The sequence below is a fragment of the Cygnus olor genome, chromosome 9 (assembly GCF_009769625.2).
Source record: "Cygnus olor isolate bCygOlo1 chromosome 9, bCygOlo1.pri.v2, whole genome shotgun sequence".
In the NCBI taxonomy this organism is placed as follows: Eukaryota; Metazoa; Chordata; class Aves; order Anseriformes; family Anatidae; genus Cygnus; species Cygnus olor.
In genome coordinates, this window is record NC_049177.1 from 14,823,062 (window position 1) to 14,837,158 (window position 14,097).

At 46.5% G+C, this 14,097-nt stretch overlaps 2 protein-coding genes across 10 annotated transcripts in view; one reads left to right on the forward strand and one right to left on the reverse strand.

Annotated features, from left to right (window-relative positions):
* The first annotated feature begins 1,791 nt into the window (after positions 1–1,791).
* Positions 1,792–10,081, forward strand: UTS2B (urotensin 2B). The gene is made up of 5 exons (XM_040567590.1): positions 1,792–2,045; positions 4,088–4,189; positions 6,697–6,734; positions 7,629–7,722; positions 9,432–10,081. The coding sequence occupies exons 1-5, from the start codon at positions 1,922–1,924 to the stop codon at positions 9,455–9,457; spliced, it is 384 nt and encodes a 127-aa protein (XP_040423524.1). The 5' UTR covers positions 1,792–1,921; the 3' UTR covers positions 9,458–10,081.
* Positions 10,082–12,262: 2,181 nt separating this feature from the next.
* OSTN (osteocrin) overlaps positions 12,263–14,097 on the reverse strand; it is a 94,531-nt gene continuing 92,696 nt past the window's right edge. For all 9 annotated transcript variants that reach the window (XR_005822498.1, XM_040567121.1, XM_040567117.1 and 6 more), the window contains one exon: positions 12,263–13,991. Coding sequence is in view for 7 of the 9 variants with exons in the window: in XM_040567121.1 (XP_040423055.1) it covers positions 13,969–13,991 (23 nt within the window). In the remaining 2 variants the exon portion in view is untranslated. The remainder of the gene's footprint in view (positions 13,992–14,097) is intronic.

Below are 14,097 nucleotides of genomic sequence, written 5' to 3' on the forward strand. Positions count from 1 at the left end.
AATATGTAAGAACAATAAAATGGAATAATACTGCCAGCACCCAGACAAATGGGCTAAAAGCAATGATATTTCCCAGATGGGAGTCTTATTATAGCCTAACACCTCACATCAACCACCTCATAACTGCAACAAGTGCAAAAAGTCCACTGGCGTCTGGCAGTGGCTGTCAGGCATCATTCCACCCGCTCACTGAGAGCATCCACCCCTCACCCTTCCAGTGTGTAAACGTAGAAAGTGTCCCTCACTGTCACCAGAGCCCTCACTTGAAAGCACTGGCACACTGTGTTTGCAGGTCACTTGCAGAGCTACAGGACCATCCACCCCGGACTCCTGTGCAAAGTGGTGCTCATCATGTTATGGCCTCGGCTTCTTGGGGGCTGCTCACTACTGACCAGTTTGCTATGGGCAGCTTAGGGAGAGAGGTGGCTGGAAAAGCACTCCCAGTAGGATGTAGGTGTCCTTCAGCCCAAAGAGAGCTTGGTGGAGAAGGAAGGGGAGTACTTCAGCTGGTTCATCATTAGTTCATATGGCTGAGAGGAAAGAAGAGTTTATTTCTATATATTATCTCTGCAGGAAAACAAGCAAACAAACAAACAAACAATTTCCTCAGTAGGGAAGTATTCCTTAATGGAAATGTCCCATTTAATTTCACAGACACTTCTTGCAAAAAAATCCATATTTTTTAGTAAAAAATAAATATTAAAAGGGATATTAAAACCACGCAAAGTGCACAGCAAGTTGTAGGGAGAGCTGGGATCAGAAGCCAAAAGCCCAAACATGGAAATGACATTGTCTCTTAATTAAGATGAAGTGCAGGTACCATCAGATGAAGCTATGTTGGGTAATCTGGCATGATGTAGTGTCAAAAAAGCACAAGAGGTGAGTCACTAGGAGTGCATGTACAAGTCAGAGCTTGGCCAAAGTATAGTACAGATGATTCAGTTCTGCAGACGATGATTGGCAGAAGAAGCAGAAATGAAGAACAAAGTCTAGTGCTGTTACTGTTAGAGCATTTTTCTTCGTAAGGTTGTAACTGAAAACCAGTAGCATGTCCCTGATCAATAGTGATGGACAAACAACAAAGAGAAAACAAACCGAGATGAAGTCACGTCCTGAGAAGACACGGAATATGTGTGATGTGCCTCAGTACTCTGCTCTAAACTAATAAAATATGGCTGTGCACCCAGAACTGGCATCTGACCTTCCACTTCTTCTTTTCCCCAGAAAAAAATCGAAGACAGTTGCCCATCCTTGATGTATTCCATATCTGCTGCCAAATCTGCACTCCCCCACTTAGACAGAATCCCAAAATAGGGTGTGATGCCTTTCTCGTTGACAAAGCCATAAGTCACCGTGAGCAAGACGCACTCAATACCATCCAATCAGCTAAATGGAAAGTGCCCCTCTGTTTCCCACCATTTCAGCATTCGCTATATCTCACGTTAATTAATATAGGCACTAGGAAGTGCAATGATAAATTACAAAAACCCATTAACCTGATTCTGTCCAAACTGGTGACATATGACAACTGGTACGTTAGACAAATCTTCCTTGCTAATGTGGGAGTCCTCGTGTCTGAACTCCATTAACACTAAAGCCATGAAAAAATATTTTTAATGTATGTACGTATGGAACGTATATCAACGTGCATGGACAGTGCATGCCTGTGGGAACATCAAAATTCATTAGATAAGTCTGATATGAGATATATTGAACAGGTTCCATCTGACGTCTGTTACTGGGTCGTTCTGTCCACTCCCAAAGGAGTGAATCATATTGACAGGTTGAATTATATCTCAAGAGATATTTTTCTCCCCTCCTCCAAAGGCCATTTGCAATCACGGCACATCCACTGCCTCTTAAAAGTGAGCTCATCTGGCACTGGGTTGCATTGAAGTCCTCCACCGTGCCTGAAGGAAGAATGCTTTTGGGTGGTGGGAACATGGAGAAGATGTGGTCTGTCCAGCTGTCCCTTGGAGTGCTAACCATCTTGACCATGACTGTGTACATCCCATCTACACACGGAGAGCCTTTTTTGCTACAAGGTAAGCTGGAATACAGGCTAGGTGACACAGGTAGGTGGCTATCTTTTTGCTTTGCTTTGCTGTTTGTCATGGCCATGCAACACTTGCTTATTCGTGAAAGAAAATACAAGCAACCTTGAGCTATACTAACCAATCAGTCAACATGGGTGCTACCCAGAGACTTGGTCGTATTAGCATGTCCTTCTGCTCTGCAGCTGGTCATATAACACATTTTGCTAATCAGTAAAAATAACAGATCTGGTGATATCTGGTAAGGGTGTTTCTTTCTCTCCTCCCAAAAGAAAATTTCTAAGGAAATATATTAAAATATCAGAGAGTAGCAATTCCAGTATGTAGCATATGAGATCTGACAGCTCCTAAATGTCAGTAGTAGGGTGCTGCTGAACTTTTTTTATTCACAAAACTTCTGTTTATATGTTCTTCTCCCATAATTTAAATTAATCTTAGCTTGAACTTATTCTGCAGGAAAATGTCAATCATTCATCTTCTTTCTTAGAGAGATTTGGCAGCAGAAAAAAAAAAAAAAGCAGTTAAATATAGGCTAGAAAATAACATTGCTTTTCAAACGATTTTTCCTCTTATATCACCTATTTATTTTTGTAATGACAACCAAAACATTCCTGAGGCCACTCTATCCAAATACCGCTTCTGTTTAGTTTTTCCTACAGTGTTTATGTATCTTTTTTTCTGTATCAAATCCCTCAAATGACTAAAGGTAACTATTTTAAAATCATAACTGACTTCTAGACTTAGAAAGGAGGTTTATAGCACTCCACACTAACTGCAAATCTTACACAGTGCGGAGCCCTGCTGCATTCCTCAGGCTTATTTCTTGAGATCACAGTCAGCACCTGTGCCTTCAGCCACAGCATTGGGTGGGGAATAAGCCTGGCCACGTACCCGGAGCATTACTTGGGCCGAGGACCCTCTGCCTATGTGGATTTCTGTGGCTGTGGCTACTGGGATGGATTCCCCCACCCTCTTGAGCATCCTGGGGGCTCATCTCTTACAATGTTTTGTCTCATGTGTGTCAAAAATATTTGCATTCGTCCCATCACAGCTATGTATGGCTGATGGCTGTACGAGACTTTTTTGGAAAGGAGACTGATTGCTCCTTTCTCACCTCCTCGAAGGGAGTGAGCAGAAGTCTTTAAGGTCCTGAAAGGAGAGGAACATATGTCTTTCTGCATCATTTCTTTGCATTTTACATGGGTTCTGTAGACATTTTCTAGGGCTTTGCAAGGTCTGCGTGTGGGGCAGGGGTAAACAGACCAAAAATTTTGGGGAATAACCGCTCTCCTATTTTATGCCCCTCCCCAAAATGAATGCATCGCATAGGTTTCAGATGCTCCTGGAAATCTGTTTGGCAGAGCTGGGAGGGTCTCAGAGCCTTGCTGGCTCTGATCTTCCGATCCCCTGTGTCCATCGGATACTGCTGAACCCCTGACCTTCACAACCATTCATTTGAGGGCATAGCCACAACCACTAGAGAGAAACCACTGAGAAAGCTCCCAAAACAGGCCTCGTAGAGAAGCCCAAATTGCTGGGGGAGCCTGGGGAGGATTTTCCTGGAAAACAGGAAAATTATTCATGGCTGACAGCTACCGTAAGAGGATTCCTCAGGGAAGAAGAGGCTCACTTTAAACTCCTCCACACCTTGCCTATGGGCAGGAAGAATCCTGTGCCACTGCAGAATGCCGTAATCCTGCAGTCAGATAGATCAGCCCCAGTGCTAAGCGAACGTGAGGTTAGATGTAGAGCTGCAGGGCTCTCCAGCTAAGGTGCATGCATCCACCCTCACGAGGAGCTAGCTCCCACCTCCACTAGCCCTCAGGAGAAGGATGGGGTTGGGGGGGAAAAGGGGGAGCGCCCCAGTTTTGAGAAGAGAGGGTTCCGTGGATTGGTGTCTGGCTTTGCAAAGGCACCTGATACACTCGGCTTGCAGGAGACATCTTAGCCTTAATTTTTGTTTTACTGTCGGGGGCTGGAGGGTCCATCCTTTTTGGCACGAGAGACCAAGAATGGCATTTTATGTGCTGCAGAGAACCGAGTGCTTCCGGAGAGAGAAGACACAAATCACGAAGACACATTGCTGACTCTCCTTCTTAATAAGAAACTCGCATGGCGGAGACCAGAAAATATCGGTAAGTGAAGGGGGATTCCAGCTTCTTGCAGCTGTGTTCGTATGAATGCAAGGAACCTGCTCCTCAGGTTCCTCAGCAAAGTCTGACTGCTCAGAAAGTGGAAGCCCCGTGTGTCAGTGTGATGGCTATATATGTGATGAGAGCCAGATGCTCTGCACCATGGGGCTTTTGGACCTGCTTTTGCAATGAGGTGTAAAGCTGCCTGAAAACATGCACCCTAGATCCTCAGGCTCTCAACACTGGAGCCATCTCAGCCTTTGGAGCCACCTTTCCACCCACACCCCATAGAGTCCCACGCACGTTGGAGCTGCAGCTCCGTGTGGTGCTGCCACGTTAAAAACAGCAGCATCTTGTGAGCACACAGGGAAGGGGGAGTTAAGATTGTGCGGATTTTTGCAGAGGGGAGGTAAAGATTTTTCTGCCTGTGTTATGTGAACAGACACCAAATCTCAGGCCATCCTGTATGTCGGGACAGACTCCAAACTCAGGCTCACTGGAGAAAAACTTGGGCTTTCCAGGACGCTACCGCCCAGCAAGCAGCCACATGGAGCACAGAGGTCAGATCTTCCCATGGCCACCACAGTGAGGGAAGGGGCTGGGCCATATGTGGTGGTCTCGGGGCAGGAAGCTGGTTTTCCCTGTGAAAACAGCAGAGAATGGGGCTCAGCAAAAATGTTACCATGAAAATCCATTCATCAGAGTCACGCAGTACTCCTCCCCAGCCCCTTGTTAATGCAGTGAGGCAGTGGTAAAATGATCCTGGGACAAATAGATAAATACAAATAAATCAAGTCCTTATACTAACAAAGGCATTCTTCTTGCAAAGGAGATGCATTCAAAAATAACATTTTTATGATTGCTTTATGGATTATTGCACTTATTACTCCTAGAGGAAAGGCTGCATTTTATGCCAGACAATTGAATATAATGAATCTCTGAGCAGAGCACAGACAGAGGATTTACAGCAGGCAGTTTCTCAAGGCATCATCCATAAATTAACTTCCTTCCCCCTGCTTGAGATAATCTGTTCCAAAATTCGACCGCTGTTCATTTTCTATTCATAGCAGCCACTGGCCAAGCTTATGCTTTGTGGGAAGTCGAGCCAAAATAGGCACTCAAAACTCTGAAAGAGGCAAAAATGTGTAAAATAATAATAATAACAATAATAATTTTAACAATAATAATAAGCTCTTAAGTGGCACTTTTCACATATGAGTGCGTAACAACATGTTTAAGAGGCATCTGCCTGAGGCTGCTGCTGGCAGTGCCAGGAGCCGAGCCCCACCGCCTGCCTCCCAACCTGTCCCCAGCACCCTTCTGCCTCTCGAACCCAGCCCCGGTGTAAAGGGTTAGCTTAGGAACTGCTGCTTTTATGAATACCTGGATGTTTTATGAATATCTATCTGAAAATATTCAGGATTTTTCAACCAAATTGTTGCCTTCTTGAAGGAGAAACTGTGAACGCAGGCAGCTCTTTTTCTGGCACCCTCCTGCTCAGCCTCAAACATGAAAAAAAAGCTCAAGTCTGGCAGGGTGTCTGTGTGCTGAAGGCATATCTGAAGTCAGGGGAATGATATCCTAAATCCTCTTGGAGGTGCAGAGCAACGCCTGCCGCCACGCCAGGAGCAGACAGAGCAGGCAGCTCCAGGGCTGGTTTTTGGCTCTTGCAGGGTCTAGCAGAGACATTCTTGAGCAATTTCCTGGCTCTTCTGCTTATTTTAGTGCATATTTTCACTAACTGGCACTTCAAAGCAGCAGATGGCTTTGCGCTCTCCTTCCAGAAGAACTGCTGTGGTCTGGTCACTCAGCTTTGGCCGAGCTCGTTCTGTGTGTTACTTTCCATTGTTTCAGCTATCGTGTTTAAAATAATTATCTGCTTTTGGCTTCGGATTGAGTCTGGAATAAGGTCCCTCAGCCTTCAAGAGGAGCGAGATGAAGATCCCGCAGCCCTTCCTGCAGCTTTCCTATTGCTAGCCCAGGCCTTTCCCAGCTCAGGTGGGGGCTTTAGATCCCATCCACCAGCACCTGACTCCCCCTGTCCTGGACAGGGTATCTCAGGGCACTTCATTCATCCATGAGCACAGGCTTGTGACCACCTGATATGGTGCTGCTCAGCCACAGCTCAGTCTGATGCAGGAAGCTGGTGCCCAGCACCCAGCCACTGCTCAGGGAAGGGCCCACACAGATCCTGCCACATCTTATGCAGTTCCCAGGATAAAACTTAAAATGCAGCGAAGAGACTGGCAGGACCATGTGGGGGCCAATGCCCCAGAGCTGGTAAACCCAAGAAGCCTCCCTTAAAATGGAGAGCCAGGGCCAAGTCCCATGGGACTGAGCACAGAAAGCCTGCTTCTCTGTCACTGTTTCTGCTACCTCTGATTTGGAGATGATTAACAGGAATTAAAGGTTAAATAGGTCTTTCCCTGTCAACCCTTAAAGACGTTACATGAGGAAAGTGCTGCTGATTTGAGCAATGCCAGTACTGATGTTGCTCTCCCTTCTTGCAGACTGGGAGCTGGCAAAGAAGTTTGAAGAGCTTGAACAGGTGAGAGAAGGAAATGCACAGACACATACGTGCCTACGGTTGTGTGAATAATACCTCAGCTACACTATGTATGCAGTCTCGATGCCCTCTCCTTCTGCCTTTACATCCTGCCCCTGCTGCTTTAATGTAAGCGTGTCCCACAAAAGGCAAAGCAAAACCTTGGGCTAAACGGCTGCAGAAGCTGGGAAAGATAAAAGCGGAGAAAAGCTGTAGAGTAATGCAGTCCAGGCTGAGGCCGCTCTTGCCTCCACCACTGCTGAGAGGCCAGCAAAAGCCACGCTGGAAAAAAAAAACAGATGCCAAAGGAAATCTCCATGGAAGAAAAGGGAGGGAGAAGGGGAGGCTTGCTGCCTGCCGCTCATTGCATCAGCGGGCTGCAGCTGGGACTGGGCTCAAGCGAGGGGGACAGCCCCTGTGCACCTCACCCAGACTGACTCTTCCTGGCGCTCTTTACGAGCATGGAAGGCCCGAGGCATGGACGGAGCCCTGCTGTACTGTGTGGGCATGCACAGGCACACGTGGATCCTCAAGCTCCTGCTGAGCTCCACTTGGCATCTCTCACTTCTGAGCTAAAAACCACCACAGGGGGTGCCAGGCTGCCAGCTCCGGCTAAGCCCCTCACTCCAGGGCTGAGGCACGTTGAGCTCTGTGAGCTTTCCACATAATAATCAAGGGAAGTCAGCAAGAGCAAGGGGAAGGGACACAAGGAGACGTGAGTGCTCCAAAGGCAGATCCTCCTGGTATGGTCCCACTCCGGGGAAGACCCTGCCCTCCCCAGGGATGCTGCTGGCCCGGATGCCTGTTCTCCCTGCCTCTCCTGCGCCGTGCTTGCCAGTAGGCTGTGGGCTCCTCATGATGGAGCAGTTACTCACTGCTGTGTCTGTTTTTTAACAGCTGGAGAAGTTGAAGGATCAGCTCTCAGCTGAGGAAGGGTCAGAGGTGGCCTACGCTTTGGAAAGTCTCTCAGCATCCCAGCCCAAAAAACGCGGTAAGTTTTGGGTTAGAGCCCCGTCCGTGGGTCTGGCTTGGCTGCAGCCGTCCCATTCAGCCCTCATCTCCAGGGCTTCCTTTCTGCCACAAGATGGTGACAGTAAACATGCCCCAGACAGGCTCAGAACAGTGTTTCCCTCCATGCCAGCCCTCTCTCGTTGCTGGCTGGCTGATTTCGCAGCTGGGGAGCAGGGCCGGGTGCCCAGGCAGCCAGCTGTTGGAGCAGGCCCAGGCCCCGCTGTGGGCACTTAGGGCCGCAGCCCCCTTTTCATGGATGACCACGGGGTTATTCGGAGGTGCCTTTGGTCCCCGCAGCGCACCCCTCGCTCTCAGCTGGACACAAAGCTAGTGCTGAAGAAATAATGAGGCATGTGGTCTGCAGGCGCTCCCCTCCGCCAAGGTCACTGCCTCCCTGCAGAGAAAAAAGGAGCAATTGTTTGTGCTGCTGAAAAGCGGCAAGAAAAGGGATGTGGAAATCAAGCAGGAATGCAGGGAGCTAATATCTAGAAGGTCCCCAGTCAGTCCCCTCTGCGTGGAAAGCAGGACTGCTCCCTGCAGCACGTCCCCTGAGCTTTGTCTGTATCCAGCCTCTCAGGAGCATCCTGCATCAGCACTGCTGCAAGGCAGGACAAGGACAAAGCCGTTCACGCTGGCTTCCAGAAGACTTCTTCACAGAGCAGTGGCAGCTGTGAAACAGAAGTCACTGACGACAGATCTGGCCTAAAGCCAAAAGAGCTACCCCACATGCTCTGTGCGTGTGCAGGCTGCCGACCTGACAGACAGGCGAGGGAAAATCCCCCTTTGTGCAAGGCTGGCTTAAGCACTTAGGTGATCCTTAGACAATCTGCAATTTATAAGCAGCCCTGGAGGCTGTCATTAATTTGGCTAAACTAATTCATGCCCCCACCAGTCTGGAAGTTTCAACTGTACATAAAACTGCTTCTCCCAGCCAGGTTTAAATCAGATTTTGCCAGATATTAAAGCAGAGAGTGTTTGCTTTCATCTAAAGTCCTTCCAGTTTGGGAGGAGCTTGTGTCTCGGCCTGAGCACTGCTGATCCAGTAGAAGCTTTCTCCCAAGATCCAGATCTCAAAAAACAGGTAGAAAACCCTTCTTATACCTGACAATAGGGGACCTGCACAGGGCTCAAAGAACCAGGCATGCTGGCAATACAGCTATTTTTTCTGACACCAAAATCCATATCTTTCCCTAATCTATTCTTTTTGGAAGATCCCACGGTGATCAATGTTGTTCGGTAGCTGGTAGCAAAATGCTAGAGTGATTGAGCTTTTGAAAAAAAATGTAGCGTCCAGATCAGGTGTCTGCAGGTCAGTATCTGGCTTTTCTGGTTAGTGACAAGTGAGAAGACCTGAGGCTGCAAAACTGCTGGCTGGTAGACAGGAAAGAAAAAGCTGATTCCTGATATTGCTGCAGTAGAGCAAAGGAATAGCAAACCATTATAAATCGAGCTACACAGAAACAACTTTCAGACCACTTCTTTGTATTTTATGAAGCCGAAAGAGTCACCTCCTGGAAGTGTTATATGAAATCAAAGCTTATTACTGGGATGTGCCTGGAAACCACAATGCTGTCATAACACCCAACTCTCTCAAGACATTGGGCTTTTGAAAACCCACTCCAGGGCTGCAGTGGGAAGTTGGAAAAAGTCCCTTGTATGCTAAAACCCTTCTCTTGTATCCCTCCCCAGCCTGCTTTTGGAAATACTGCATCTGAAGGCTTGCCAGAAGTGGAAAACGAAGATGGGCCTTTCCCCAAACTGCCTTGCTGGGTATTAATGTGTTAAGAGTTTGTTCTGTTCTCTCACCATGCTGCTAACTTGGATGCCATCCTCCGTGACTGCACCACAGCCAAGTCTAACAGGCACCGTGACAGGAGCCCGAGTGGCTACGCACGGCCGCTCTCTGCTCCTCCCTCCTTCAGGCTTCACCTTCCACCATCTTCTGCTTGGAAGATGTTTCCCAACTTTCCTTGCTGTCCTGTGTGTGCCATTCAGTCTGCTGCCACCACACCCTCTTCCCCTTCTCACCAGGTCCCCTAAGGCACCAAACACCAACTCAGTCTCCCTGAGCTTGGGCCTCTGCGCACATTTGCAGGTGTTGCTCATGGTGGTGCCTGGGCTTCCCGTTGCCTCCCACGAGCAGGTCAGTGATGACCCAGCACCCTCCGTTACGAAAGGAAGGCAGGCTGGGTGCAATGAGAAAGGTTCGGGGCTGCCTGCCTTACCTTGCTGAGCCAGAGCTGTTCCTTGTTGTGTCCTGCCAGCAAGCACAGTAGGTTTGGGGGAGGACAAGCACAGAAGTCTGGACCCTTTGGATATCACTCCAATAAAGATTTTCTGTTGCACAGAAGTATGTGCTGTTTTCTTTCTCGTCCCTTGCATAGGCCCAATGGGGGGAGCATGTTTGTTACCTAATGGGTCATGTGAAGTTTAAAATGAAAAATACTCCTATTAAACACCTAGCAACACACGTTTGCTATAATATGCCTGAGGAATAAGCCCTTCCTTTGGCCAGAACTGGGAATGAGAGCTGGGTCTGCCCCGTGTGTGGGCTGCTGTACTCATGGGACTGGACCAGTCCCACTCACTTCTATCTGCTCACCCCAAAGAGACGTTTTGAGAAGACATTTTTTTTCTCTGGTCAGGCAGATGCTAGCTGTTTTCTCCTACTGCAAAATTATGTCTGCACCTGCCCAAAAGGAAGAGATCACAATCCCTCTGTGGGTCCTACATGTAATCATTTTAAGTTCTGTTATCCAAGTTTACTTGCAAAGCAAAAGGACCATGTTGACTGACTTTGACTAGAATTGAACTGTCCCTCCAGGCCTGTCTAACCATGTTATTTTAACTGCAGCTTGCGTACTATGTATTCTTCAAAACTTTATCTCTCCCAAAGCACTAATTGCCATGCTACATTCATTGCCTAGGGCTCTGGCAAGATGTGCACACTTACCACAGCAGTACGTTGTGTGTACTTCATCAACAGGAGATCTGTTCATTTTACTACAGGATAAAGCTGGCATATATAGAATAAAAACAGTTTGATTGTATAGGTGAGGTCTAATCATATGGAAAACAAAGCGTGCTGTTAGCATTAATTCATTGCTATTTCCTTAGTAGTGATTAGGAACAAATTTCCCCTTTTCTGTTGAATTTGTGAATGTGAAAAAGGTATGTGGGAACATACATTCACATACCCTCACAACAGCATCAAATTCAGGAAAAAAGTATAGCCTATTGCTAAGAGAAGGGTCTCTCTTTCCTTTTAAGAGTTTGGTGCTGCAAGTGAAGGGGAGCTATACCGAGTGCCCCAAGCTGGTGTTCAGCACAGGTGCCTTCAGCTCGCAGGAAATCCCAGTGCAATGACAGGCTGGAGCAGCAGCAAGCTCCATCTGTTACCTGCTAGCTGGAGCCATGTGTCCCCTGCCCGGTGTGACAGCTCACCAGTGAGTCAGGAAAAGGAATGCAGTGTCATGGCTATTTGACAACGTGCTCTGGTCCCATACACAGGAATTCCCTGGGGTGCAATGCACCTCTGCATCCTACCAGTGCAATTACTTAAGTGTTCACGGCACCCAGACTACCCCACCATTTCCTATCCTGCTGTGTTGGCTGCTTCTACCGGGATGATGAGCATCAGTGTTGAATGCAATTCATGTATGAGTTTGGAGCAAAGGTGGTGATGCTCTTGCAAGACTCACCATCAGTGTTACACTGTGGAGCTCCTGTCCTTCCTCCTAAACACACAGGACAGAAAACCTTCCTCAGATGCCACCTCCACATCATGGCTGCTTGCACCTTACCCATGCTTGGGCAGTCACTCCTGCTAAAGCTAATGACCCACAGGCGATAATTAAAGGGAATTCACTTAGGCATCCTGGTAGATCATGTTGATTTATTAGCAGAAAATCCTCACAGGCATCTGAATGGGTTTGCAAGCAGGCAGCACAGGGCTAATCTAGCATGCAATGGATGTTGTAGTATATCCTCACTTCATGTTTGTTGACCTGCATGCTATGCACGATGACTAAAGCTATCCAAGATTTATCCATGAACAAATCATGGCATTTATCCTTTCAGACATCATTGTACTTTAAATAGTACCTGTTGATGAATGGATTTTAAAGTGTATTTGAGCCACAGGAGACTGCAGCGTGCTCTGAGGTGGATGGGGAAGAGAAAGGCTGTTGCTTTCTCCCAGGTAATCCATGCAGTGCAACAAGAGCCAAGAGCAGGACTGAAGCTTTCAGGTCACAGTTACAGTCAACACCGCCACAGAGGCCTCTGTCCTGATTTGCTTTCATGTTTTCTTTCGGATGGAGGACATTTCTGCACCCAACTATGGGCTATAAAACCCCTCTTTATTTAGAAACCCACACTAATACTAACTGTCTGTTGGAAAACTTTTATGATCAAGTAGATCTGCTATGTTAGCATTGGATTCTTCTGATCGGAGTCTCCCAAAATACATCCTGCAATGACTGTGACCATGCTGCTTTTGACCGACAACTATATGAGTGGTCAGGAACACACGACTTCCCTAATCTGCCCATACCCCGTACATATGGCTGTATCACAATCAGATTATCTGCAGACTGTCTGGGTGAGCTCAGTGCAATAAGATAACTGTTTACTAAACCCCAGGGCACACTCAGGATAGGTGGTTGCAGCATGCTCCAGAGGACAGGGGCTGAGACTGTCTGGGATTGCATTTGCGGATTCTTTTCTATCATGGACAGAAAATCTTGTGTCAGGTCAGCCACTCAGTCCCAAACCCTTCATCTGCAAGCTTAAAGGTAGAAAATGAGCACTGGGACTAGGGGACATGTACTTGATGCTGCCTGCCCTTATGAATGGGGACCTCTCCTCCCACTACGGCCTATACTGGGGCAATTGCTGTAAGGTGCTAATCCTCTGAATAGCTTTAATCTCAAGGATGCATTGACTTCCCAAGTCCTTTCCTACAGCTGACTGAGAAGCTGACTGTATTTTTCCCCGTCTTGCTAGCTGATTGCTAGTTTCTTTGTGCCTCACATAAGATCAGGAAATACACACTTAACTTCTATCTCTTGCCTTACTGCAACCCTCCGCCTAACACAAGGTAAATATGTGGCAAGATGTATTTTGTTTTCCTAGTCCTATATAATCCTTTCTCAGTGGATCATCTTTTGCAATTCTAAGGATGATTTATACCCAAGAATAGCAATCCAAGGCATTTAGCTGACATGGATCATAGTCCAGCAAGGAGCATGTGAGGTTTAGAAAAGATCAGCTAGGAATCTGAGCACTGAGATGTCAGCAAACAGCTTTTTTCAGCGATATTTTATAAGCTGGAAAAAAGTGAAAAGCAATGAAGCAGGATTTAAAATTACCTGTTTTACTCTGAATTGAAATGGAGAGGACAGGCATACGTTTACATGTTATCAGACTAAGAAATGCTTGAACTTTTACAGTTGGACATGTGATTATGCCCCATGCATGCATCAAGAGGCTAAAATAAGGCATACGATGCAGATGGCTTAGGAAGTAGATGACTTCATATTTGGACGCTATCCTATGTTATGCATAGGGAGGACTGAAATGTATTCATCAGCTTAGAGGAGGAAACTAAAAGTCTCACCACATTTCAAGATATGCCATACAATGAAAACATTTCTAAATTTGGTGCAGAGATATGAGAAAGACTGTTAAAAGCATCAGTACAAATCCTAAGGTATTTTCATTTTTCTTATTCAGACTAACTCCTATGATATCAGTAGATGTTTTTTTCCCAAATAGCAGTTCAAATAAAACCTGGGTTTGTCCCGTTAACTGTTAAATTCTCCCTTCACCTACCAGACAAACACCCTCTTTAAAGAAACGTGCAAAGCAAACTGTCTGCTTCTCATGGACTACTGTTGGCTTCTTTGAAAGTTTTATTTTAAATCAAAAAATTCTAACAGTCCTTGCTAGGAAAATGAACTTCTGCAGGTTTAAGAGAGAAATGCCATGCAATCAAACTATATACATATTTTTTGTTTCCTCCTATCAGTGGCACTGTGCACAACTGTGAGAGCATTCTGACCTGATGAACTGAATTTGTTACTATCTGTAAATGCAATGTTTGTAAAATGCAATGTGAAATAGATTTTGCAGGAGGTCATTTCCTTGAGTGTTGAATCATTAGTCAATGACAAGACATGCTCTGGTGCATCTTCCGCATTTCTGTGATGTTTCCAGTACAGCATCAATCATTCAGAACAGAAGCACCTGTAGGCAGAAAAGCAGTAAATGTTATATTTTCCCAAATCAGGACTGCAAGGGTTGGACAAAGACACAGAAGATAGAAAAGCTAAGGAATACCTGTTTTCTTTTA